This window comes from Hyaena hyaena, unplaced genomic scaffold (genome assembly GCF_003009895.1).
Source record: "Hyaena hyaena isolate Hyena2069 unplaced genomic scaffold, ASM300989v1 scaffold_197, whole genome shotgun sequence".
Classification (NCBI taxonomy): Eukaryota; Metazoa; Chordata; class Mammalia; order Carnivora; family Hyaenidae; genus Hyaena; species Hyaena hyaena.
Window position 1 is genome coordinate 945642 of NW_024080830.1, and position 24968 is coordinate 970609.

Consider the following 24968-nt stretch of genomic DNA (forward strand, 5'->3'; position numbering starts at 1 on the left):
GCAGGCGGCCTGGGGGCTCTCACGTGGCTCCACCTGCCTGGTGGGAACGTTCCCCTTTCACTGCACGTTCCGCTTCCTGATTGTCAGGTGAGGCTGTCGCTGACATCCCAGTTTTGTCTCCAGTGGTGATGACGCTCCATGTTAAGATGCATTTACTAAAGTAAATGTGGTGTTTCGGTTGTTGACCAGTAAGGATAATAAGACGCTGTGGGTGTAGGTGAGCAGGAACCAGTGCGTGTAGGAGGAGACTTGGCCTCGATGGAGAAGTCAGAACGGCTTCTCACCAAGTGCCCGTGCGAGGGGCACTGGCCGCACGAGGGTGCGGGACGAACGCAGCGGAGCCGGAGAGCGGGTGCCAAGGCCCCTGGGCAAGGTGGAGGGCGTGCTGAATGCTAACACTCAGAGTTTATTTTTCTTTTTACTGTTATTTCAAAATTTTATTGTTATTCATTGGTACTTTAGAAGGGTGTTGAGGGAGGCTATATTACCCGTTCTGCCAAATTTCAGTTTTTAAACATGGCTTCATACATAGTTTTTATTGGCTTGTCAAATTTACTGATACATTATGTGATTTCAAAACATTGCTGAAATGCTTATGTCATTAGAGATCATTTTGCTTAGAATTTCTGTCTTCCTAAGGGGCGCCTGGGTGGCTTCGTCGGTTAAGCGTCCGACTTTCGCTTAGATCATGATCTTGCGGTTCGTGGGTTCGAGCCCCACGTCGGGCTCTGTGCTGACTGCCAGCTCAGAGCCTGGAGCCTATTTCGGAGTCTGTGTCTCCCTCTCTCTCTGACCCTCCCCTGCTCACGCTGTCTCTCTCTCTCTCCTAGAAATAAAAAAAAAAAAAAAAAAAAGAATTTCTGTCTTCCTAAGAACTTAATCTAGGAAGTTTAACTTAATATATGTTTTTTTATTTGCAACCGACTAAACATCAAAAAGTTTGTGCCGCCCAGAAATGTGAAAAGTCACTTAGAAAGTTAATTGGCGGCAGTTAAGCACTGAAGCATTTTAGAACCGTCTGTTAAGAGCTCCATTTGGAAATACTCTTGAGTGCTGAGCGCGGGGGCCCAGGAGCTAGCACGTATGCCACGCTCTCTGGAGAGGAGAGCAGTGTAGACTGCAGACTCCCCATGACCAGCAGTGTGAGGAAAGTGTGTGTGCGTGAGCACGGGTGGGACCGGGGACGCCGTCCAGTCACTCGGACCTCAGACTTCCGCAGAGGGTTGCTCCTGCCTGTGGGCTTCCCGTGAGGCATAGAGGGGACTACGGGTGTGCAGAGCACGGGGACAGGTGTGCGGGCACGTGCAGCGTGCTGCTCCTGACACTTAACATGTGGATGTTCTCCTTTGACTGACACGGTTTGCTCTTACCAGTCAGATTTCTCAAGCTTCCTTCCTCACAGTCTTGTAGGTATGAGGCAGAGTCCTAGGAAGTACCCAGGATTTTGTCGGAAGCACCACGGATGGGAGCGCTCTGTTAAAGCACTTCTCTTAGCATATAGCTTATTAAAATTAATTTATAATGACACGGTAGAACTTGAAGGCAATGTATGATGAAAATGTGTTTCTGGGAACTGTCTTCCTTCTCTAGAAATGTGGAGGTTTTTGAATATGGTAGGCTTGTTTCCTCTCTTGTAAAAGGAAGATTATGTTGTTTTGAGGAAGTGCTTGTTCTTGAATCCTGCATCGTGCTGGGTGTCCATTTGTATCATTTCATTGTAGTTTCATGTGTAGAAATGTGGAACTGTAAGTTCTGTAAGCGTTTTATGTATAAAAAATAATATGTAAAATAAGTCAAGAGAAAAATGATTATTCACTTGGGAAAAGTTTTTTATTCATTCATTTTAAATAGAGTCTTCCTTTTCTTTAGGATTCTAAACTGCCTTCCTCGGTTCGCAGTACACTTTTGGAGCTGTTTGGTCAAATAGAGAGAGAGTTTGAAAACCTTTACATTGAAAACTTAGAATGTAAGTATCTCCCGTCTTAATAAGCCTTTATAGAATTTGGGTAGATAGTCACCACTGAACTGTTTTCTGTTCTGTAACACAGTGGCTTTGAGTGACCCTGATTTATTATCTTAAAAGTCACTAGTCACAACTGTGGGGGGCTCTCCCAGCAGGCTCAAGTCAAGGCGTTGGCAGGACTGTGCATCTGGAGGCGAGGGGAGGGCCGGTCTTTTGCTTGTTTGGACTGTGGCAGATTTCAGTTCTTTGCACTGTAAGTAAGGACAGAGTCCCAGTGTCTAGAGCCTGCCTCACCCCTTGGCTTGAAGTCCTTCCCCTGTCAGTCTTCAGAGCCTTCAGCAGCGAGCATCTCTGAGCCATTCCTAAGGAGGTGAGGGAGGGCTGGGTCATTGGGCCATGCAGGGTGACCCCCCCCCCCCGTCAGAGGGCCCCTCAGCCACGGAGGTCACGTGCTCACAGGTTACCTTCGGAGTGGGTAGTATTCTGCTGGCCACTCTGGCCCATTCAGATTATGGTTTTATGAAAAATGCTTCTTAGAACTATTCCTACATAAAGTATACTGTAAATTGAGAAATTGTTGATGCATGTTTTCTTTTAAAATATACTCTATTTTGAGAATTTCTTAAAATGTATTGTCTGTTTGACTTATTTTAAAGATAAATCAAAAGTATGTACTTATCATTTATTTATTTTGGAGAGAAAGTGTGTGCACACGAGCTGGGAAGGAGCACGGAGAGGGGCAGGGGAAGGAGAGAGGATAGCCAGGCAGGTTCTGCCCTGTGAGCGCGTGGCCTGACGCAGGGCTCGGACTCACGAGTCAGCCAACAGACTGGGACGTTTAACCACTGAGCACCCAGATGCCCCAGATCAAAAGAATTTTTAAATTAGCTTGGCTTTAGTTTTTCTTTTTAGCTCTTTTATAGAAGCCGTGCCTTCATTTGCTTAAAGAATTAGGCAGTATAGGGGCTTCTGGCCGGCTCAGTCGGTGGAGCAGAGAACTTTTGATCTCAGGGTCACGAGTTTGAGCCCCACATTGGGTATAGAGGTCACTTTAAAAAATAAAAGCAGTATAAAAAGTAAAAAGTTAACTACCATTACCCCTGCCTGTTGACCCATTTTATCCTATCCTGCAAACAAAGACATTTTCTACAGTTTTTGCTTTTATTTCCTGTAATTATTTTTGTAAACTTAGTTTACTTTTACTTTTAACTTGTCAGGTTTAGGCCACATGTGCTCATATTCCTCTGAAACATCAGGAAAGAAACCTGCCTTTTTTTTATTTACTTGCTGCTTCATTATTTTATAGTTTTTATTTTTATAAGGTTTGTGTTGATAAAATCTATATTATGCAAATATAGCTATAATCTTATTGTCTTCATGCTTTATACTGTGATTTTAAACATTGAACTCTAATAATAAACAGCATTCACATTATTAAAATATTTTTCACTCTAGAACTCAGTGATGTGGTTGAATCAGTAGTGAAGAGAATAAATCCTATGTCATTTAAATTGTGCTTTGGAAAATTTAATGTTTTATTTTTGGATTCTCCTTATGAGTCCATTTTGGAAATTTACAGAGGGAGAAATTATTCGAAACTTTTATAAAATAAAAATTAGGTACCATGTTCTGCTTCTGATTTTTAAGGTTTTTTAAAAAAATATTGTATATGGGGGCGCCTGGGTGGCTTAGTCGGTTAAGCATCCGACTTTCGCTTAGGTCATGATCTCGCGGTTCGTGGGTTCCAGCCAGCTCAGAGCCTGGAGCCTGTTTCAGTCTGTGACTCCCTCTCTCTCTGACCCTCCCCTGCTCACGCTGTCTCTCTCTCTCCTAGAAATAAATAAAAATATTAAAAAAAAAATTGTATAAATATCTCCTGGGCAGCTTAGTTGGTTGAGCATCTGACTCTGATTTCGGCTCAGGTCACAATCCCAGGGTTGTGGGATTGAACCCTGTTTTGGTCTCAAGGGTGAAGCCTTGAGGAGGCTGACTGACTGACTGACTGACTGAAGATTCTCTCTCTTGGGGCACCTGGGTAGCTCTGTTAGTTGAGCATCTGATTTCAACTCAGGTCATGATCTTACGGTTTATGGGTTTGAGCCGTGTTATCGGGCTCTGTGCTGACGGTGTGGACCTGCTTGGGATTTTATGCTTCTACCTCACTTGCGCTCTCTGTTTTTCTTTCAAAAAAAAAAAAAAGATTGTGTGTCTCTCTCTTCCCTCCTCTGCTCCTCTCATCTGCTTGTTCTCTCTTCTTTCTCTCTTTTAAATAAAAAAGTATCAGTTGTAATGACCAAAGCATTGTTGACTTTCTGTTGTGAGGTGAGGCCTTAATATTTTTTGAATTTATGCAGTTTACGCAAGACAAGCTGTAGGATTACAGATGACTGCTGCCGGGTGTGCTTTGAGTTGACGTGGTCTCGTGCTGACTGGCTTTGTTGGCGCCCTGCCTCTGCCAGGCCTGCTCACAGCCTTTGCCCTCACCCTCTCTGCCGCCTGACCCGGCCCCTTGGTCTCGCCATAGCCTGAGTAGAGGGTGCATCGTCCTGGGAGGTGCACAGCCCGGCTTGGGGGGTTGTGTGGTCAGCTCATGGCCCTGCTGCCTCGCTGTAGTGGCTGTGTCCTCGGCCCAGTCACGTCCCTTGGCCGCGTGTCGTTCCTCATCCCTGCGGGTGGAAGATGACCCTTTTCCTCCAGGCCTGTTCTGGAGCACCAGGTGCTGAGGAGGTCGTGAGCACAAGTGTCTGCTGATTGCCTTCTTGATGACCTTCCTCTTCCTTCTTTCCCTGGGGTTCTGTACTTACTAGTCCTGTTTCATGACTCTCCTTCAATTTAAAAAAAAAATTTTTTTTTAATGTTTTATTTATTTCTGAGACAGAGAGAGAGAGACAGCACGAGCAGGGGAGGGTCAGAGAGAGAGAGGGAGACACAGAATCTGAAACAGGCTCCAGGCTCTGAGCTGGCAGCACAGAGCCCGACGCGGGGCTCGAACCCAGGAACCGTGAGACCATGACTGGAGCCGAAGTCGGACGCTTAACCGATATTTTTAATCTTTGTTTTATATAATCCTTACTTGGCGCGCTGTGGTGCCGCTGCTCAGCAGTTGTTATGTTTTGTTGTGTTTTCCCTCCCGATTTGAGTGTTCTCAGCTAGACTGTAAACATTTCACTGAATTTTGGACAGTATCAGGAAAATGTCTTCAAGTGTACAGAATAAAGGGCAAAGAAGATGGCCTGCCTTGAGGCCCAGCAGCCCTGCCTGCAAGTGCCGGGAACAGTCTTCCAGTGTAGGGAGAGCAGTGGTTCTTAGTGTTTGAAAGGCGTCTTGAGTATTTTGAGAACTCTGTGAACTGTGGTCTTGTTTGTTAGGGTATCATTCACGCCTGTGTTTAGACAGTACTTACATGGGATATTTTTCTGCACTCGGGTTTTGGAAGTGGTGAATTGTTTAAACATAAAAGTGCATATCTTACATTTGAAAAAACCTTTTTATTCCCAGTGCGTAGGGAGATTGAGACTCTTAATGAACGTTTAGCTGCTGAAGGACAAGCGATCGATGGGGCGGAACTGAGTAAGGGCCAGCTCAAAACAAAAGGTAAGGGTGCGCGCTCCTGGCAGGATTGCCGACCCATTACACGTGGGGGAGGTTTGGTGGAGGACGTGGCTTTGGTTGCTCTGCAGTCAGCGGTGCTTGGGGCGTGGAATCAGGCGTGGGTGGGGGCAGAGAGGGACGCCAGGAAGCTGGGCATCTTGTTCCAGCCGGGCCCTCGGGTTTCACCGTCTTCCTGTGGGCAGCGAGAGGTGGGGCTCCCGGTCCAGTCGGCCCCAGCTCTGGGGCTCTGTGGCCCTGACGTCGGCTCTCTGTCTCCGCAGCCAGCCACAGCACCAGCCAGCTCTCTCAGAAGCTGAAGACCACTTACAAGGCCTCTACCAGCAAGGTACGCAAGGCGCTGGCTCTCGGGCCGCTCATGTGGTATTTGAGGTGTGCGGATGTGTACCTGAAGTTGCATATTTTCCAGTTATAAACGTGCAACAGAGAAAGAGGCACTTCTGCTGTTTGGAAAAATTTGATATTTAAAGGGCGTATCACGGGTCTGTGAAATGGCCACAGCACATGGACCCCTAGGCACTCCCTTGCCCCGGTACGAGTGAGAATCCAATGATGCCCGTTAGTAGGTACCGTGTCTTTTTGGAGGGAAAATACATTTTGTATCATTATTTGGCTTGATACAGAGGCTCTGAATTTGGACAAAGGTAATGGAGTGAACCACAGGCATGTTTTCCTTCACCTGCTTTTTTTCTCTCATTTTCTGAGCCTTATCCAGACGTGAAGATCTTGTCTCTGTCTCCATGGCAAATAGGGACATGTGTGGTATTTTACTTTTTTAAAAATAATCTTGTTCTGACCTTCTTAAAGTGGCGAGGATTTAATTATTTGGCAATAAGTTTATCTGTGAGGGAGCACTGCTGTGAAGTAATATTTTGAAGTAATTTTGTGTGCATTTTTACTTTGGAGCATTTTGAATATACAGAAGAAAAATTTTTACCTAACTTTAATGAACGTACATTCCTTTTGCTAAACCTGAGGGAAAAGTTGAAATTTGTGATGAGTCTGCTGTGATGGCATAGTTACTGTCAACTTTGTTTTTCCAGTTCGTTCCCTTGAGCTTAAAGTTTTGTAGCTTGACCTTCACAGTAAGATTAACTACAAGTGATAAAGCAGATCAGTCTCGGCTGCTGTTTCTGCTTATTTGAAAACTTTCAGTACTTTGTTATTTAAAAAATACAAATATTGATTACATTTTCTTGTGTTTCCTTTGATAACTCCAAAGTGTGTTTAGTGAAAAAATTTCTTTGTTATGTATTATCTAGCTTATTAGTTTCTAAGTTAATAAATTAATATCAAACTTTTTTTTGAAATGCATTGTGAGATTATGTTCTTCCTCGTCTAATTTCTTGTTATATCACCTTAAATTATATTGTTTATTCCATTGGGCACAGCTTGTGTGTACAATGTATATGGTCTTAGAATTTGGAAATACTCTGACCATCTGAAGCAGAAGATGAACAGATTGTATAAAGTTGTCCCTTACTAGGAATAGTAAAATACGAGATTTGGGCAAAGGGAGGTTACATACAATAATACTCTGCTTTAAAACAAAATGTATTAGGGGTGCCTGGGTGGCTCAGTCGGTTAAGCGTCCGACTTGGGCTCAGGTCATGATCTTGCAATCTGTGGGTTCGAGTGCTGACCACTCAGAGCCTGGAGCCTGCTTCAGATGCTGTGTCTCCCTCTCTCTCTGTCCCTTCCCTGCTCATGCTCTGTCTCTGTCTCTCAAAAATAAATAAATGTTAAAAAAAAAAAAAAAAAAAGTTAAAAGGGGCACCTGGGTGGCTCAGTTGGTTAAGTGTCCGACTTCGGCTCAGGTCATATTCTTGTTGTTCGTGGGTTTGAGCCCCGCGTCGGGCTCTGTGCTGACAGCTTGGAGTCTGGAGCCTGTTTCGGATTCTGTGTTTCCCTCTCTCTCTGTCCCTCCCCTGCTCATGTTCTGTCTCTCTCTGTCGCAAAAATAAATAAAAAACTTAAAAAAAAAAAAAGTAAAAAAAATGTATTAGATATAGTTAAAGCTCCTGCCGTTTTAGACTAGAAATTTATCTCAGTGCATAAGGAACATGTTATTAATGATCTTTAGCGTGCACATTGAAGAATAATAATGTAAGACGTTATCTGAAAGTTGAAGAACAAATCTGGTCCCGGAGTACATTCTGATCCATGCTGGGGCCTCCGGCCTTGGCGGTACTGCTTAGTATGTATGGGAGGGAGCCCATGTCACTTGCCTCCTGACTCAGCCCCAAAAGGCAAGGAGTGTGTGTGGGGGGGTGCTGGGAGCCCGCGTGCGTTCAGCAGGCACAAGAGGTCTTCCCTTCCTGGGTGGCTGGGGACAGGTTGCTGATGTCTGTTGGGAGGGAGGTGTGACTGCCTAACTTGAGAGAAACTTGTGAAAATGTTCACACATGTTTATATAAAGATAAATATCTCACATTGTGAATAAAGCCCTTTCTAATTCCGTTGAAGTAGTTTAGATTGTATCTTAATGAGAATGATAATTAGGATGACAGGTATAAGCATCACTTTGTCACTTTATTGTGCTTTTCTGTCATAAACTCTGTGAGTAATTCAGTCTTTTGTGGGGCCTCTTTGCAGTTGTGAATGGGTCAGCATTTTTAAGATCAAAGAGTTAATAGGTATTCAAGAGTGTAGTGGGCATTTGGAAGCAACACTTGACATGATTTGTTACAGTGCTCGTGAACTACATGTGGCAGGCTTCCAAAGTTGCGCCAGGAATGCGGTTGGCATGAGTCTTGAGCAGTGGCTTTGTGTTGTTCCTGTCCGAGCGGGCTGGGGCGGGCGTGTGGCTCTGCTAGTTCCTTTCTTCTCCTAGTGACGTCTGTGTCACGCACGGCAGGAGGCTTGGAAGCTGAAGTGTACTGCCACTTCTTGTGGGGCAAGCTTTGCACGTTCCTAAATGCTGCCTTCTGGAAACCCAAACGGCACCTTGCGCCAGCAGAAGCACTTTTCCATGGTGTGGAGGGACAGTTTCGCTAGCTTGGATGGGGTAGGAGCTTTCAGAAGGAAAAAGAAGATGAGGAGTTGCATTTGAGCAAGTCCTTTGGTAAAATTGAAGCCGAGTCAGATGGAGCCTGTTGGTGTTACTGCTGGAAGAGTCCGTCTCCATTAAACATGAGTCGGCGGCCCCCTCATCGGAGGCTGGTTTGAATGTTCATGCCCGAATTGATGTAATAGTGGATTGTGTTGTAATGTGTTTATACTAAGAATGAACTTTGATTCATTTTCAGGGCTTCGCCAAATCAGTGCTTGAAATAGCTGTTTAACACCGCCAGTTTTTCCTTTTCACTTGATTTTACAGTTTCATTATTCTGATTAATCTCCATTATTCTGACTTGCTTAAAAGCGGAAAAGCCATTTTTGTAAATCTGAGAACAGTTTAAAAAGCAAACTCTAAAGAGTTGTTTGTGTTTAATTAGTTTCTTTCTCATGCACTTTCTATTTTTCCTTGTAAAAGAAAGTGAGACTTGTTTGCTGTGTGTAATTCGAGACGATGCCTCACTTCGTGTGCACCTTCGTGGTTCCCTGTCTGTTCCCGTCAGACCGTGAGCTGCCCGAGGCCGGGGCCTGCTGTCCCTTTGTGTGTCTCCGGTGCAGCGCTGGCACCGCGCTTGCGCGCAATAAACACTGTTGGACAAACCGCATCCGTTAGAAGTGTCGTCTTTGGATTCTCCCCACCTTGGGCTCTTTTCCTCCTGATAATCCGTAGTTGGTGCAAATTACCAAAAATGGGAAAAAATGAAAGTTCCCCAGTAATAAAAGGTAGTGTTAAGGGTGTGGGTACACCTTCTCGACTTCTTCATGTCCTGGTACCTCTTTTTTTTTTTTTTAATTAAAGAATTTGGAAATTTCTTCTGGTTTGGATTTGAGGAAGAGACTTGCAGCGTGTAATAGGCCCCTCTCTTCGTCATGGGAGGACACACGGGGTTTGTGGGGGCCTGGGGGGTCTTCTGAGGCCTTAGGACGGCCTTTGTTGCTGCTTTGTGACACCCAGCTGGAGGGATGCTGCCATTTGCGCTTCTGTTGTCTTCCCTTAATGCTTTAGATGTCTGTTCAGGGGCCTCTGCACTTCAACACGCCTTTTTCTGTTTTACCTTTTTTAACTTAAAAACATTCGGTCAGTAAATTGTCTACAACGCTCCTTCCCATCATGGTTTTAGATTGTCTCCAGCTTCAAGACCACCACGTCGAGGGCCGTGTGCCAGCTCGTGAAGGAGTACATTGGCCACAGGGATGGCATCTGGGACGTCAGTGTGGCGAGGACACAGCCTGTGGTGCTGGGCACTGCGTCTGCCGGTAAGTGCACAGCCTGTCGGGTGTGACAGCCGGTGCAGATGACTCACCCACGGTGTGGGTGGCAGAGTTGGCGCTGGAGGCGGGTGGGAGGCCGGACGGCCCTTGAAGCCGAGGAGCGTTTGTTTGGCCTTGCTGTGCTCCGCTAGGCCCTGCTGCCGTGCAGGGGTGACGGCGGCTGTGGGGTGAGCAGACGCTGCTCCAGGATCGAGCCGCCTGTGTTCACGGAGGCAAACGGTAGAATGTCTTTTAAAGAGGCTAGGGCCTTCGTTGTTGCTCACAGTTGAGGGTGTATCTGCTTGAATTGTGGGGCGTAGTCCAGGGAAGGGCCCGTAGTCCTGAAGGGGGTGCTGGCTGTCCTAGGGTGTAGGTGCAGGCGGGGCTGCTGGGAGCCCTTTTGGCCTGTGGGACTCTGGGCCAGGCCTTAGAGACCCTGTTTTCTCATTAAAGAAAAGATAGGACTTGAAAGCTATCCAAGGTCCATAACCCAATACCCTTTCAGATAAAAATTAAGTAAAGTTAAAAAGTGGTGCTTCCTTGTTGAAAATGATTTTTCCAGGTGCTTTTTTTTTTAATAATTTTTGAGACCAAGAGTGATTGGGGGGGGAGGCAGAGACAGAGAGGGAGACAAAGGATCCCAAGCGGGCTGTGTGCTGATAGCAGAGCGCCTGATCCCGGGCTCGATCTTATGAACCTTGAGATCATGACCTGAGCTGAAGTCAGACACTCAACTGCCTGAGCCCCCCAGGTACCCCACTGGATTCTGCTTTTTTTTGTTTTTTTTGTTTTTGAAAAAGTTTATTTATGTATTTAGAGAGAGTGAGTGAGAGGCAGAGAGAGAGTAGGAGAGAGAATCCCAAACAGGCTCCATGCTGTCAGTGTAGAGCCTGACATGGGGCTTGATCCCACAAACTGAAATCATGACCTGAACCGAGATCAAGAGTCAGAAGCTTAACTGACTGAGCCACCCAGGCGCCCCGATTCTGCTTTTTAATAGAAGGAGAAAATGTTACAGCACTTAGAACCATGAAAAAAGTTCACTTGTTCAAAATTGTGTTCACTTGGGAGCACTCCCCAGTGTTTTAGAAATTCCATTATAGTTAAAGAGAAAGAATGAAAGGGTTCGTTTCTGATATCTCTTAGATCTCGTTTGGAAACTTGACATTTATTTTTCAGGTTTTCTATTTTTATTCCTCTTACAAGAGGAAAGGTCCAAACAAATATGTAAGGTCTCAAATAATTTGTAACTGGAGTTTTGCATTTCAATACTGCCTGATGATCTGGAAAGTGTTAATTCAACCAAACAGGAAGGCATGATAGGTTAGAAGGACCCTGGCGAGGTGCAGTCAGTGTGACCATGTGCCCCGAGTCTCAAGTCCCTGGGTATCCATTTGCCGCCCCCTTGACTGGGACACATCATCCACTTCTCCTGTCTTGGAAACATGTTTTCTGATCTAGAGTTGCAAGAGATATTAGTGGTAATGTAACTTCTCACTTTTGCTTGAAGACCGTAAAATTGGTGATGGGTCAGTTACTCTTGTGTTTTGGGTCTTGCAGATCACACGGCCCTGCTGTGGAGCATAGAGACAGGCCGGTGCCTCGTCAAGTACTCGGGCCACGTGGGGTCAGGTGAGCGCTCTGGGGCGGGCCGGGCCTTGTGCTGCCGGGCGGGCGGCCCTCACGGCGGGCGGGCGGCCATGCGCTGCCTCTGGCCGTGAGCCTCGTGAAGGGGCTGCTCCGCCGCCCTGCGCGCCGGACCAGTAGGGTTTGTCTGCGCTCCGTTTCCCGTTGCCCAGAACTGAAGTATGGACGTCTGTCTGCGAACGCGTGCCCGTTTCAGAGGCTCCCTTTTGGCGTGTGCTCTGCACGCATCAGGGCCCAGGGAGGGAAGCCGTGTGTCCCGGGGCTTCCTGCCCGTGCTGCCCGCTGCCGCCGCCGGTGTGGCCGCTCGTCCCCTCCTGTGAGCCGCCCTGTGTGCACCCTTGTGTCCTGATCGCGGCTCTCTCCCTGCCCTCTGGGCGCCCTCTGTGCTTGGTGTGCCCTCCACTCCAGTGCCTGTCGGCTGCTTCCCCATTCACTCTCCCCTGCACAGCCACCGCTGCACCCCTGCTCTCATAGACAGCCTGGGTGCACCTGCCCTCTGCTTCTGGGGCTGGGTGTGCCCCTACCTGCGGGCCTGGGTGCCAGCCCTTCCCTGGGTGGGGGGGGCACATCTTGTCCTGTCTGGGCTCTGACCCATGCTTTCCCCTTTCTTGGGGTCTCGTTCCTTCGGGGGTCCCTCAGCAGGTGAGTGTCTCAGAAGACGGTCCCCGGGCAGGGGAGGCGGTGCTCAGGGTGCAGGTGGGCACCGTGGCCTGTCTCCTCTCTGCATGTTTATTCCTGGAAAACATTTGTAGAACAAAACACGTGCACATCACCGGAAAACTCAGAGGGTATCAGCCAGCCGGTGTAGATAATTACAGCACTTGCTGCCTGCTCTCCTTACTCCAGTTCACTTCCCAAAAGGGAACCACTTTGATAGCTTTATGTATTCAGCTTTTTTCTTCCATTTTTCATGTAACCTCCCCCCCACTGTGGGGCTCAGACTCCTGACCCCGAGGTCAGGAGTCATGTGCTTCTCCAGCAGAGCTGGCCCCGTGCCCCCTTCTTCCGTTTTTCTCAGTAGCCGATTGTACTATTTCTGAGGGTTGGAGTTTTAGACAGGTGTTCCCTCCTGCTGGAAGGAGGGCCGTCTGCCTTGCCTCGGACGAGATCCTCTGTTCTTGTCCTCGCCAAGTGGTGACAGCATGATTCTTGTCAATCGTGGCTACGTGTGTCTTGTTCACAGCTGCCCGCGACGTGCCTCATGTTTCCTTCGACCTGCTCTCTCTCTCTGCCCCTGACTCATCCCTGTCTTCCTGTGCGACATGCCTTTCCGGTGCCCAAACTCCATGTGGCATCTGTTCCTTTGTCATCCCTTTTGTCCCTTCCCTGGCGCCTCCCCTCCTGCTGGACGGCTTGGACACCCAGCTCTTCACCGGCCGCCCTGCGCGCCCCCCCCCCCCTCCGGAGTGGCACTGCCCTGGGCACCGGGAGGCTGGGGTGTCTGGCCTTCCCTTCTCCCGCGGTGCTGTCCTCACGGACACTGTCTCCGCATTGCTCGTGTCCTGGGTTTGGTCTTTCCACTAGGTGGTGTGATGACTCGAGGTCCCCTTAGCCCGAAGGGAGAGCCCTGCGCCTGGGATTTCTCATCGGCATAGTTCACTGCAGGTGGTTTGCCGTCTCTCTCCTGCCTTGTTCCAGCCTCACCTGAACAGAGGACCCTCCTGTGTGCCGTCCCCTCTGCCTCGAGAGTCACGTGCTGGGCTTTGCGGCCGCCCCCGCCCGACCCCCTAGTAGAGCCCTCTCGTGCGAGGGATGGTGCTTCCTCCTGTTCCCGTACGTCTGTATTGACGTCGGGTGCACAGACCCTTTAAAGATCGGGTGTCTTTGAAGCTTTTTGGGAAGAACGTTGGTCTCTGGCTGCTTCTCCCTTTCTGCTCCTGGTGTGGCCGCTGGGAACTGAGGCAGCCGCGTGCTGGGGGTGCCGCACGTCTCTGACTAAGGTGCCGGCGGGGCTCCCCTTCCTTTTCTGCGTCAGCCACGGTCTGCTGACCCTCTGCCGGGGGACGGGGCGCGGTGTGGCTGCAGCCATGTGCCCGTGCGGGCCTGTCCTCGTTTGTGCTCTGTTGTGCCAGCACTGCAGCAGCGACAGTCGTGAAGCGCCCGCTGTGTGCCGCGTTCCCGACTGGGTGCGGCCTGTGCTCTGTCACCAAGCACGTGTCACGGGCCGGGAGGGCCGCCTGTGGCACTGGTTAGTGCATTCAGGTTTGCACGGATGTCAAGGTGAGAGGTGGCCACCGAGCTCGCCAGTTGCTCCTGACCCCAGCGACGTCCTGCCGTATGCGCGCGTGTGCGTGTGTGCAGGGTCGTGACGGCTTGCTGCCGGCGCTCAGGAAGCTGCTGTGTCCATCTACCCCTCCACCACCTCCCCGCGGTCTACACTCACTGGCTCATTGGAGTCAGTTCCTTGGGAAAAGAGACTACCCAGTGGCATAGCTGATGGAATCTTCCTGAAAGAACTTGCTTCATTTGCTGGAACGTCCCATGCTGTCCTGTCTTCACCATGGGGGTGTGAGCGCTGGCTACCCTGCAGAGAGGTCCCTGCAGCTGGGCTCCGACCTCCACACCCTCCACCTGCCGTCTCGTTGCCCCACGGCCGAGGCGGGGGGAGGGCTGCACCCTGTCCTGTGGCTACTCCTTCCTGCGAAGGGCCTCACGCCTCCCTCAGCCAGGAGATCCTGACTCTCCCCGAGCTGGCGGCGCCCGCCTGCTGTGCTCACAGGGCCTCCTGGACGGGTCGGGATGGGTAGGGGGGTGGGCGTAGTATCTGCGACAGCCTGTCTCCATCTCTTGGCATCAGTATGTCTTCTCTTTCTTCCTGATTCAGTTTTAACCCTAGAGAGCTTCCTTATCTATGAAAAGAAGTAGGTTATTAGTGTTGCTTTTCTGTGTGTCTTATATGTCAGTAATTTGATTGTTTACGTTCTATGAGTTTTTCACGTATCTGCATTTATTCACGTGTCTCTGCATTAATTGTTAGCTTAATTGAGCGGGAGGATCTAATATTGAACTGTTATAGTTTTTTTTTTAAGTTTTAAAGTTACCTTTTGATGCATGTTATTATGACAGATGTTGATGATATATTGTTTTATACCTATTTTGTAATGTTTTTGTTTTGCAGTAAATTCTATAAAGTTTCATCCTTCAGAGCAGTTGGCTCTTACCGGTATGTTGATTTTTACTTTTTTTATTGAACAAAGTTACAGATAATTTTAAAACAGCCCTAGTCATTCCTTTCTCGTTGGTCCTTTACATAAAAGCCAGATGGTCGTTGGCAGTCATTTTGTGGACTACTTGAGGAACGGAGGAAGGAAGACACATTGAGTGGCACTGATTTTAGCTTGGCTCCCCCGGGAGGTTGCAGGTGACCCACCGTGCGCTTGTTTCATGGAGCCCTTGGTGGTTGCCCGCTTTCCCGCTCGCGCCACAGGCTGAAGCCCTGTCGTCGCCACACGTCCCTACCCCTGCACGCATCAGAAGCAGAGAGGGCAGAAGTAGCGGCCCCGCCATGGCAGTGTGCAGGGCCAGCGTTTTGCCTCCTCTCTGGGAGCCACTCCTCAGCGGCCGTACCGTGGTTTTGCTGTAATTTTATGTAGCAGTTTGTAAAACAGCTTCGTTGTTGGACTGAGGAGTCTTCCAGTAAACTTGTCTGATGTCTGTAGACTCCTGTGAACTTGGGGAGTACCAACAATGATCTTGAGGGGTAACGTTTGGAGAGGGTGGAGGTCAGCAAGCTTGTTTGTAAAGGATCAGAACTAAACATGTTCATCTTTGAGAGCCACGTGGTCTGAGTCACAGCCACTCAGCTGTGTGTTAGTGTGAAAGTAGGAGCGGTGGTGCACGGGCGAGTGGCCGTGGCCGTGGCCCGTGGGCCAGACTCTGCGGACTCTGGGGTAGAGCGTGAGAGCAGGGCCAGTCAGATGCTTTTCCACGTCAGCAGAATATGCTGGGTCTGAACAGCTGGATCTTGACCACAGCTCGTTGATGCCCAAGTAAACGTGTGGGGAATAAAGTAGGTGAGAACTTTCCAGCTCATGAAATCAGTGTGCGATTATGAGGAGGGAGAGCGGAGGAGGCCAGTGATGGCCAGAGGGAGGGTGGGAGGGAGACCTGTGATGTCCAGAGTTGGGGTGAGGAAGTGGGGGAAGAACGGTGACAGCCAGAGTTGGTTGGGGTGAGGAGGGGAGGACCGGTGGTGGCTAGAGTTGGGGTGAGGAGGGAGGGAGAGAGGGTGCTCGATGGAGGTGTGCGTGTAGGGCAGGAGAGCTAGCAGGGCAGGCAGTGAGTGCGTCTGACAGCCCGAGAAATATGTCTGCGTTCACACGTGGCCACTTCGGGGAGCCTCTTAGCCACAGAGAGAAGTGCAGTTCAGATGGTACTTTGTGAGGGCACGTGTAGACGCCCACCCCTCATGTCTGTGTGCCTTTCCCCCGCCCTTTTCTCCGTCCCCGTGCGAGCAGCAGCCTGCACCCCCGGCTGGTGGAAGTAAGGGCCCAGCAGGCCGTGAGCCCACCCACCCCGAGGGCAGGGGAGGGCACGTGTGGGGCTCACTTTTCTGAAGTACTGCAAGCTGTTAGGGCCCCAAGCTGAAGTGCAGTTGTGTTCTGGTTTACTTAGCTCAGATAGATGGACAGTATAACCGATTACTTGTAAATTTTGCCTGAACCTTTGCTGCTTTTTACCGTAAAAAGAAAGGAGGGGATATTTTTAACCACCATGTTAATTTTATGCATTTAGCGTGTTGTCAGCAGCATCATGTAGTCTCAGAAGCAGCTCACTATCGCTGAGTTACAGAAGTCTGATGACGCTTAGCACCTACCAGAAAGCATCTTACACCTGGTGTGCACTGTGGGTAACTGTGCCCTGATTTCTGTCCTCAGCTTCTGGAGATCAGACCGCCCACATTTGGAGATATGCCGTTCAGCTGCCGACACCCCAGCCTGTGGCCGACAGCACTGTAAGCACCTTTACTTACCCTGAAAGCACGACATGGGGTGTGTTGTAGGGTTCTGGACGCTCGCAGAGTTTAGGGTAAATCTATATCCTCTTCAGACTGATGTTTGTGGCCCCCCTTCAGAGTTTGACCACCCCCCCCCCCCCCCGTGTGGCTCTATTTGGAGATGGGCCTCTAAGGAAGAGAGGTCCTGAGGCCGGGGTGCTGTTGGCATAGCATTAGTGCCCTTCCTCAGACCCCAGGGAGCTCACGCGTTCCCTCGCTGCTGTACCCGGGAGCCGCCACGGGAGGGCGTAATGACACACCGGGAAGGCTCGCACCAGAAACCGAATGGGCTGCACCTTGATCATCGCCGCTCGGTCTTGGTGTTTTGTTCTGGAAGCCTGAACAGATCAGGACGGTGTCAAACGTGAAGTGTCTCTGTTTATATACGTATGCACGTGTGTTCTCGCCCCCCATTCCACAAGTACTAAATGTTGGCCATTAATGTTTAAAATTATATGGTTAAGTCATGTTTCCTAATATTTTATATGTTTTAGACCCCTGGTCTGTCTTTCACATGAGGTAAACTGTGGGGGTGCCTGGGTGGCCCACCCGCTTGAGTGTCCGGCTTTTGGTTTCAGCTCAGGTCATGATCTCACATTTTGTGAATTCAAGCCCTGCACTGGGCTCTTGTGCTGGTGGCGCGGAGCCTGCTTGAGAGTCTCTCTCTGTCTGCCCTTTCCCTGCTCCGTATCTCTCTCAAAACTAAATAAATGAAAATAACAAACAAACGTAGGTAAACTGTGGAAGTCAGTGTGTGTGTCGTCATTTTCAAGCGGGTAAAGGTAGGCAGGTAACAGCAGGGGTTGTGTATTGGAGGAAGGGTGGGTGGATTCAGACCATAAGGCCTTCAGTTACCTTTTTCCCCTCGGATGTGGTTGTTCCCCTTTAGCCCAGCACCCTGTGTCCAGTCACACAGAGACCTTGGGGAGCCTTCTCCGTAGTTCCGCTGCAGGAGACCCTAGGGGTCAGCCTGGCCCTGTGCCGCACACGCTGGTGGACACGGCCCTGGGATGTGCGGAGCCCAGGGTTACTTGTTTCTTTCTTTGAAACATTTTGTTGTTCTCTTTGGAGATGAGTTAAGTAGTTAAGAAATTACAGTGATGAGTAGGAGTCGTCTTCAGTGCAGGAGTCTGAACAGTTCATTTTTATTTATTTATTTTTAAAAAAATTTTTTAATGTTTTATTTATTTCAAGGAGAGAGAGAGAGAGACAGACAGCGTGAGCAGGGGAGGGTCAGAGAGAGAGGGAGTCACAGACTGAAACAGGCTCCAGGCTCTGAGCCGGCAGTCAGCACAGAGCCCGACGCGGGGCCCGAACCCACGAACCGCGAGGTCATGACCCAAGCGAAAGTCGGACGCCTAACCGACTAAGCCACCCAGGCGCCCCAGTTCATTTTTATTTTTAATTAAGAAAAATTTTTAAAAATTTTAGAGTGTGAGAGTGCAAGCAGGGTAGGGGCAGAGAGAGGGAGAGAGAATCTGCAGCAGGCTGTATGCCCAGCGTGGAGTTCGACATGGGGCTTGAGCCCCCAACCCTGGGGTCACTACCTCGGCTGAAATCAGTAAGATGTTTAACAAGCAGAACAGTTCATTTTTAGCTGAGTGTTTTGTGTCTTTTATTTTATTTTATTAAAAGAAATCTTTTTTTTTTTTACATTTATTTGTTTTTGGGGGAGAGAGACAGAGCACAAGAGGGGGAGGGGCAGAGAGAGGGAGACGGAAGCAGGCTTCAGGTTCCAAGCTGTCAGCACAGTGCCCAGTGTGGGGCTCGAACTCACAAACTGTGAGATCGTGGCCTGAGCTGAAGTTGGACGCTTAACCGACTGAGCCGCCCAGGGCCCCTACCTTAGCATTTTAAAGTACTTTTAACTCTAGTCTAGTTTGGGAAAATGATTTCTGTAAAGGTTCCTGCTGATGTTTCCATCATGGATCCTGATAGCTAGAGCTCTCTGAAATGGGGGTCCCCTGGACCCACTTGGAGAAGTCCTGCGTTCACGCTTACCTGTCATTTCCTTCACGGGGACTAGCACTGCAGGGGCGCCGGGTCTGGGTAACAGGGAGCAGAACTCTCTGGGAAGCTTGGGATTATTTTTGACATGTTTCTTCTTTCCCCATTTGCCTTCCATCTTCCATTCCCACCGCTCTGGCATCTCCTTGCTTCTGGTTCTGCTGTAATTCTGGGAGGCACTTCTCTGTCTCCCCGGGACACGCCTTCTGTAACACCCACCGACATCTGTGGAGCCGCGGCCGCACCCGGCGCCCTGAATCGCGGCCTCCCCACGCGGGATTTACGGGACCGTGTTGCTCCTTCTGCCTGGGTGTGGTTACCGGTCGGGGTCTTTCACTCGGAGCAGGTTACGCTTCCGGAATCCACCCCTAGCTCCACACTGCGTGGCCGTCAGTGCTGGGGCTCCTCCTTACCGCATGCGGGACTCTGACCCTCCGTCAGCATCTGTGTCTCTCTCGCCTTCTCTGAGTCCGCCTCTCCCACCTTTGCCCCTACAGAGTGGCTCTTAGTGTAGCTTCTTGGGGCTTTTGCACCTGCTGTCCAGCTGGCAGTGCTGTTCCCTAACTGTTTGTGCCTGTTCCCTTGCTTTCTTCATGCTGTAACTCCAGTGTCACTTTAGCAGAGGGCCTTTCCTTGATGATTCTGTCTAAAGTAGGCCTCATGACTGTTCATCTCTTCTTCTTTGTTTCTTCCTAGTGCTTATTAATGCCTGGATGTGTGTGTGTGTGTGTGTGTGTGTGTGTGTGTGTGTGTGTGTGTGTGTGTGAGAGATATCCTTATACTACGCGCATGTAAATGTGACCTATATCCCACACTGTGTGTACAGGTGACCTATATCTCTACATGGTGTGTACGTGTGACCCATATCTCTCTGCTGTGCGTATGTGTGACCCATATTCGTACACTGTGCGTGTGTGTGATGTATATCTCTATACTGTGTGTGTACATGTGACACATTTCCTTATACTATTTGTGACGTTCTCACTGTAGCGTGTGTGTTTACGTGGCATGTATTTCCACGCTAGTGTGTGTATACGTATACTGTACGTTGCCATACGAGTGCGTGCGCGCGTGCCCGTGTGTGCTCCGTCTCCCGCGCTGGCAGGAAGCGCCGTGAAATGACGTTTCCGGCCTCTCTGGCTCCAGTCCTGTTGTCCCACATGTCCTGTCAGACAGAAGTCATTTTTCTCTGCTGCGGGGCTGGCGTGTGGTCTGCCGGGGTGTAAGCATCTGGTATTTGTTGAAGGAAAGATCAATATAGTTTCTTAAAGGGCTGAAGCCATTTATGTTTTCATTTTAGTTTTTGACAAAAGACCTTACAGGAAAATAAAGTGAACTCTTATTCCTATAGCAATAGAATTCTAAGTGGCCTCCTGAGAATTAAAGTGTTTCTCTCTTTATTGTGATAAATTATTGACTTTCAAATGTATTTTATTACATTGCTACTAATAGTGGTAAAAATTTAAAGTGAAAATCATTTTATTTGCCTATTTTTTTGCTGACTGGAAGTGGACTATAGTTCATTGATGTCATAGTGGCCTTAATTTCGTTCTCTTCTTATACTTGGTTGTGGGTTTTAGCCAAGTAGATAATCGTGAAGTTGATTAGCAGTCATCGAGCTCCAGATACTTGCCAGACACTGTGCTGGTGTTGGTCATAATGACGACCGAGTCCTAGAAAGACCAGTGACAACAGTCGATTGTGTAGCCGTGTCAGAAAAGACTCAAGATTCCCAGGGAATTTCTCCTCTGCTCTCACCATCAGCAGCAGATATGTGGCGAAGATGAGGTGGAGTGCTCCGATAAAGATGAGCCTGATGTGGACGCGGACGTGTCCAGTGACTGTCCTACCATCCGGCTGCCACTGACGTCTCTTAAGAGCCACCAGGGAGTGGTCATAGCCGCTGACTGGCTGGTTGGGGGGAAGCAGGCAGTGACGGCCTCCTGGGACAGAACGGCCAATCTGTTTGACGTGGAGACGGCAGAACTCGTCCACTCTCTGACAGGTACTTGAAACGTTTGTGATTTCCAGTTGCATACTTTTGATTGATGTGCATATGGGTTTATATCTTAGCTTGCAAATTACTTCTTGTCCACGATTATTTTTAGTTCTTGTGGTACTCAGATTGTGATTTTTAAGGATCCTTTCTAGATTAGGAACTGATTGTAAGCTCAGTGTATCTTATCTCTAAGGGATTTAATTGTAGCTTGTAATATCTAGATATTTGAAAATGCTTGGTCTGCCATCTTCCTGTTGCTTTGTATCAAATTTCCAGAAACTTAGCGTCTTAAAATAACATGGATTTATAAGCTCATGGTTTCCCTGGGTCTGGAGTTCTGGGCACACGCTCGCTGGTCCCGTGCTCAGGGTCTCATGGGTGAAGTGAAGGTGTGGTGTGGGGCTGTGCTCTCATCTGGGGGTTAAGCGCTGGTGGAAGGATTCATTTTGTTGTGGCCTGTGGCTGAGGTCCTTACATTCTTGCTGCCTGCCAGCTGGGGACCCACCACTCCCAGCATCCCGAGTGTGGCCTCCGGAGCTGTCTCCCTACACAGCCGTGTGCTGTCTCTCCTGCTTCCAGGAGGGCATCTCTTCCAGGGCCCGCCCGATTACGGCACGCCCACCCAGGACAGGGTTTCTTTTGATTAACTCGAAGCCACTGCTTTGGAGGTCTTAGTTACATCTGCAGAATCTGTTTTGCCTTCTAATGTACCGAGCTTACCAGAGTGATATCTCGTCAAATTTACAGGTTCTGCACCAAGTCAAGGGCAGGTACCCTCCAGGGGGTGTATGCCAGGGAAGGGGGTCACCGGGCCATCTTAGAGTTATGCCCACTACAGGCGTTTTTGCAAATTTGTCAGTAAGTGAATTTCCTTATTGAGTGTTAAAGATTGTATTTTTCTAAGGGCTCCACGTATTCTAGTATTAGAAGTTACTCCGGAAGTGAAGATTAAGAATTAGTTTGTTCACATACTTAGGCTACTAAAGAGATTTGCCAGACCTTCTGCCTGTTAGGATCAGGAGGTGGGTCACACTTGCACTAATTTTGCTGATCCCTCTAAATGCATGGATGGAAGGACTCCAGCTCCCGAGGGAAAACCAGTTCCACCGTGACCCCACATGCTGTTTTTAAGTGACTTCTTATCATTCCCTACTTGCGGTCACTTGTACAGAGACCGTGAGCAGTAGAGACCATAAAGAGGTTTTGATTCTTGTCTTAAGAAAGCATCGCTGTAACTGCCTGCAGGTGGATGATCTTGCATTTTTGTCGTCTTTGGTTGTAGGGCATGACCAGGAGCTAACGCACTGTTGCACACACCCCACCCAGCGGCTTGTGGTGACCTCCTCCCGGGACACGACTTTCCGTCTTTGGGATTTCAGGGACCCTTCCATCCACTCCGTGAATGTCTTCCAGGGCCATACGGAGTGAGTCACAGTCATTTAGAGATCTCTCTTTAACTGTTTGTGAAAAAAATTTTGCAGGTGGATATTAAAACTTAATTCTTATCTTAATTTCCATTATTAATTTCTAGCTCCACTGTCTTCCAAAATGGCTACTCTTTCCCTAAGCATTTAGCTCTTTGGGTGTTTGCAAGGATTTAGAAGATGAAGTCACTGAAGGTCTCGCAGGGAAATGGATCGGGGCGGGAAGGGGCAGCAGGGAAGTCAGGAAGCACTAGGGTTGGTGGCACGTGCGGCCTCTGCTGAGACCGGAACCGGGGGGCACACGCACGCACGCCCTTCCTCCTTCTGCCTGGCCATCTGGTGGGCAGCTCAGGCATCGCCCGTGTCTTAACAGAATTCTTCTTTCCACAAACTTTTCCCCAGTCGGACCATTCCCAATCAATTACATGACCATCTCTCCACTTACTCGTCCCACACGTGTCCCCGCTGTGCCCATCCGCTCCGGGAACAGGATGACCTCCCTGTCACACTTCCTGACTGTGTCCTGTCACCTGCTCCCTCTGCCACCGCCCCCCCTGCATGTGCCTCTCTGGACCAGATCGTCCCTGTGTCTCTCTGGCAGTGTGTGTCCTGAGCTTCGTGTGTCCGGACAGGTCCTGTGTGCTCAGTAAACACTTGTTAATGAATGCATGCTTGCTCCTTTGGCTGCTTGAAAATACGGATTTTCTTTATTCCTTCATAGGACGCACTCCCTAAACAAGCCTGTTGTATGTGTTTAACGTCAGGTATGAAGTTAGAGATTCAGTGTCGAGAATTCATGCTGTGTTCACACGGACACGGGGACAGAGCTCTTCGAGAAGCTTGCGGCCGGAAGGAAGTGGTGTGTGCTGGGGCGGGAGTGCGAGCGTGACCCGCACGTGCCGGGCTCTTTGTTTGTTCTGAGAGACGGTGATCGAGCCTCGTTGCCGCAGCGCTGGGACCGAAGCTCTCCGTTGGCGGCGGCTTCTCCTGCGGCGTTGGCTGCGTGCGGGGCAGCTCTAGCGGTGTCTCTGCTGTCAGATGTAGGGCCCGTTGGCTCTGCTTAGGGCCGTTGAGGGACAGCTTTCGGTCAGGCCAGCCTGGACAATGCAGGGGGGCGGCTGTCCTCCGTCTGCCCTGAGGGAGGGCTCGCTCTGGGCCCAGAGGACGGAGGAGCCGCGTGCGGTCACCGGCGCTCAGGGTGAGCTGGGGCCCTGCATGCCCAGCCCTGCCCCGAGCGTGCTCGTCTCCTCTCCCCAGTGGTTTGTCTCGAGGAGGCTCTGGCGGATGTGGATTTGAAGGGAATAGTGTGGCGACACCCCACGTACTCTGCTCCCGGCCTCAGCGGCGGCAGTTGCTTCACCACGTCGGGCGTTGTCTGCGTGCCCACGCGGACCCCTGTGCGTCTGGGCACACCGTGCCTGGGAGTGCTGTCTGCTGGGGCCCTGTGCGAGGAGCCGCCCCATCCTGACCTCTCCCCTCCACACCGGGCGCATCCCCTGATGGCTACAGGTGCCGTTCCCCCGAAGAGAGTGAGAGCAGAGTTCTGGGGCGGCATCTGACACCCAGCCCGGTTCCGCTCTATCCCGTGTGGCCTCTGATGTATTCATTCAGACTTCATTCGGGCTCATTCGCTCCATGCACTCATTTTCTGTGCTCCTTCAATCTAGGACAGCCCTCTGACCATTTCTGATTTTTTTTTTCTTTTAAGTTCATACGTTTATTTTTATTAAAAAAATTTTTTTAAAATGTTTATTTATTTCTGAGAGAGAGAGAGAGCGTGAGTAGGGGAGGGTCAGAGAGAGAGGGAGACACAGAGTCTGAAGCAGGCTTCTGGCTCTGAGCTGTCAGCACAAAGCCCCATGCGGGGCTCAAACTCATGAACTGTGAGATCGTGACCTGAGCTGAAGTCAGATGCTTAACCAATTGAGCCACCCAGGTGCCTCTCATATATTTATTTTAGAGAGAGGGAGAGGGCGAGATCAAGAGTGGGGGAGGGGCAGACAGAGGTAGAACCCCAGGCTGGCTTTGCGCGGTCGGCAACAGAGCCTGACTTGGGGCTCCAGCCCACGACCCTGGGATCATGAGCTGAAGTGGAGAGTCAGGTGCTTAACCGACCGAGCCCACCAGGCGGCCCTGCGGTTATCTTTATGGCGTGGATGATTTCTGTGAAGAATCTAAGCCGTTCTCTGGTAGAATGTCCCACACTCTGCTTTTCTCCTGGTTGCCTTTTTTGCCAGAAGTCCTCATAGCCATCATTGTGTGCTTTGTGTCCCCAGCAGAGCACACATACCGTCTGGTGTCCTGTCGGGGATGCAGGCCTGGAGCACAGGGGCGTCCCCAGGTGTCCCCACGGCAAAATGTGTTTTCCACTTTGACATGAGTGAAGTGATACTCGGGTGATGTGAGCATCTTTTTCCCCCCGCGACCTTTTACCCACTGGGTCTGACATCCTCCGTGATCCTCTCCTGAGTCTGTTATCGCCTCGAGTGTGTGGAGGCGGTGACCTTGCTGACTCCGGTCGCCTCCCCACTCCTCAGCTGGTATTTTGTTCGTTACTGTAGTCGAGGCCGCTGTAGATGCCAGGATTGCTTCCTTTGTTTTTGTAATTGTTGTTGATGCTTCAGTTCCAGAGCCGGCTGCTGGGCTGGAGCTTCTCCGATGTGCCCCTCAGTCCCTAAGCACTGCTCATCCCACACTGGATGAGTGGCATGTGGTCCGGGCCTTGGGGGCTGGGCTGAGAAGGGCAGCATGTACTCTATCTGCACAGCCCTCTGTGGCACCAATGGGAACCTCCCTCCCATGACACGGGAGGCCTTGCTGTGCCAGGCACAGTGCACATGCGGTCCTTACAGGGGCGCGGGCCCCCCTGCTGTGTGCAGGCCAGCCAAAGCACGGGGAGCACGGGGGGTTCCTGTGGGCCCGACTCCTCGTGTGATTCCCATCATTTCTCTGCATGGTAAAGAGCCTTCAGTAACATTCTGTTTTCATTTGCCTTTTTTGATTGTCTGAAAGGTT

General features: G+C 49.9%; 1 protein-coding gene across 3 annotated transcripts in view; it reads left to right on the plus strand.

The window, feature by feature from the left end:
* Positions 1-24968, plus strand: part of WDR37 (WD repeat domain 37) — a 59729-nt gene that overhangs the window by 16786 nt on the left and 17975 nt on the right. For 2 of the 3 annotated variants that reach the window (XM_039241644.1, XM_039241643.1), the window contains exons 3-11: positions 1870-1966; positions 5462-5557; positions 5836-5900; positions 9751-9886; positions 11441-11512; positions 14646-14690; positions 16405-16481; positions 20295-20535; positions 21812-21953. In XM_039241644.1, coding sequence (XP_039097575.1) covers positions 1870-1966; positions 5462-5557; positions 5836-5900; positions 9751-9886; positions 11441-11512; positions 14646-14690; positions 16405-16481; positions 20295-20535; positions 21812-21953 — 971 coding nt within the window. The remainder of the gene's footprint in view (positions 1-1869; positions 1967-5461; positions 5558-5835; positions 5901-9750; positions 9887-11440; positions 11513-14645; positions 14691-16404; positions 16482-20294; positions 20536-21811; positions 21954-24968) is intronic. The other variant, XM_039241645.1, reaches the window with a different exon arrangement.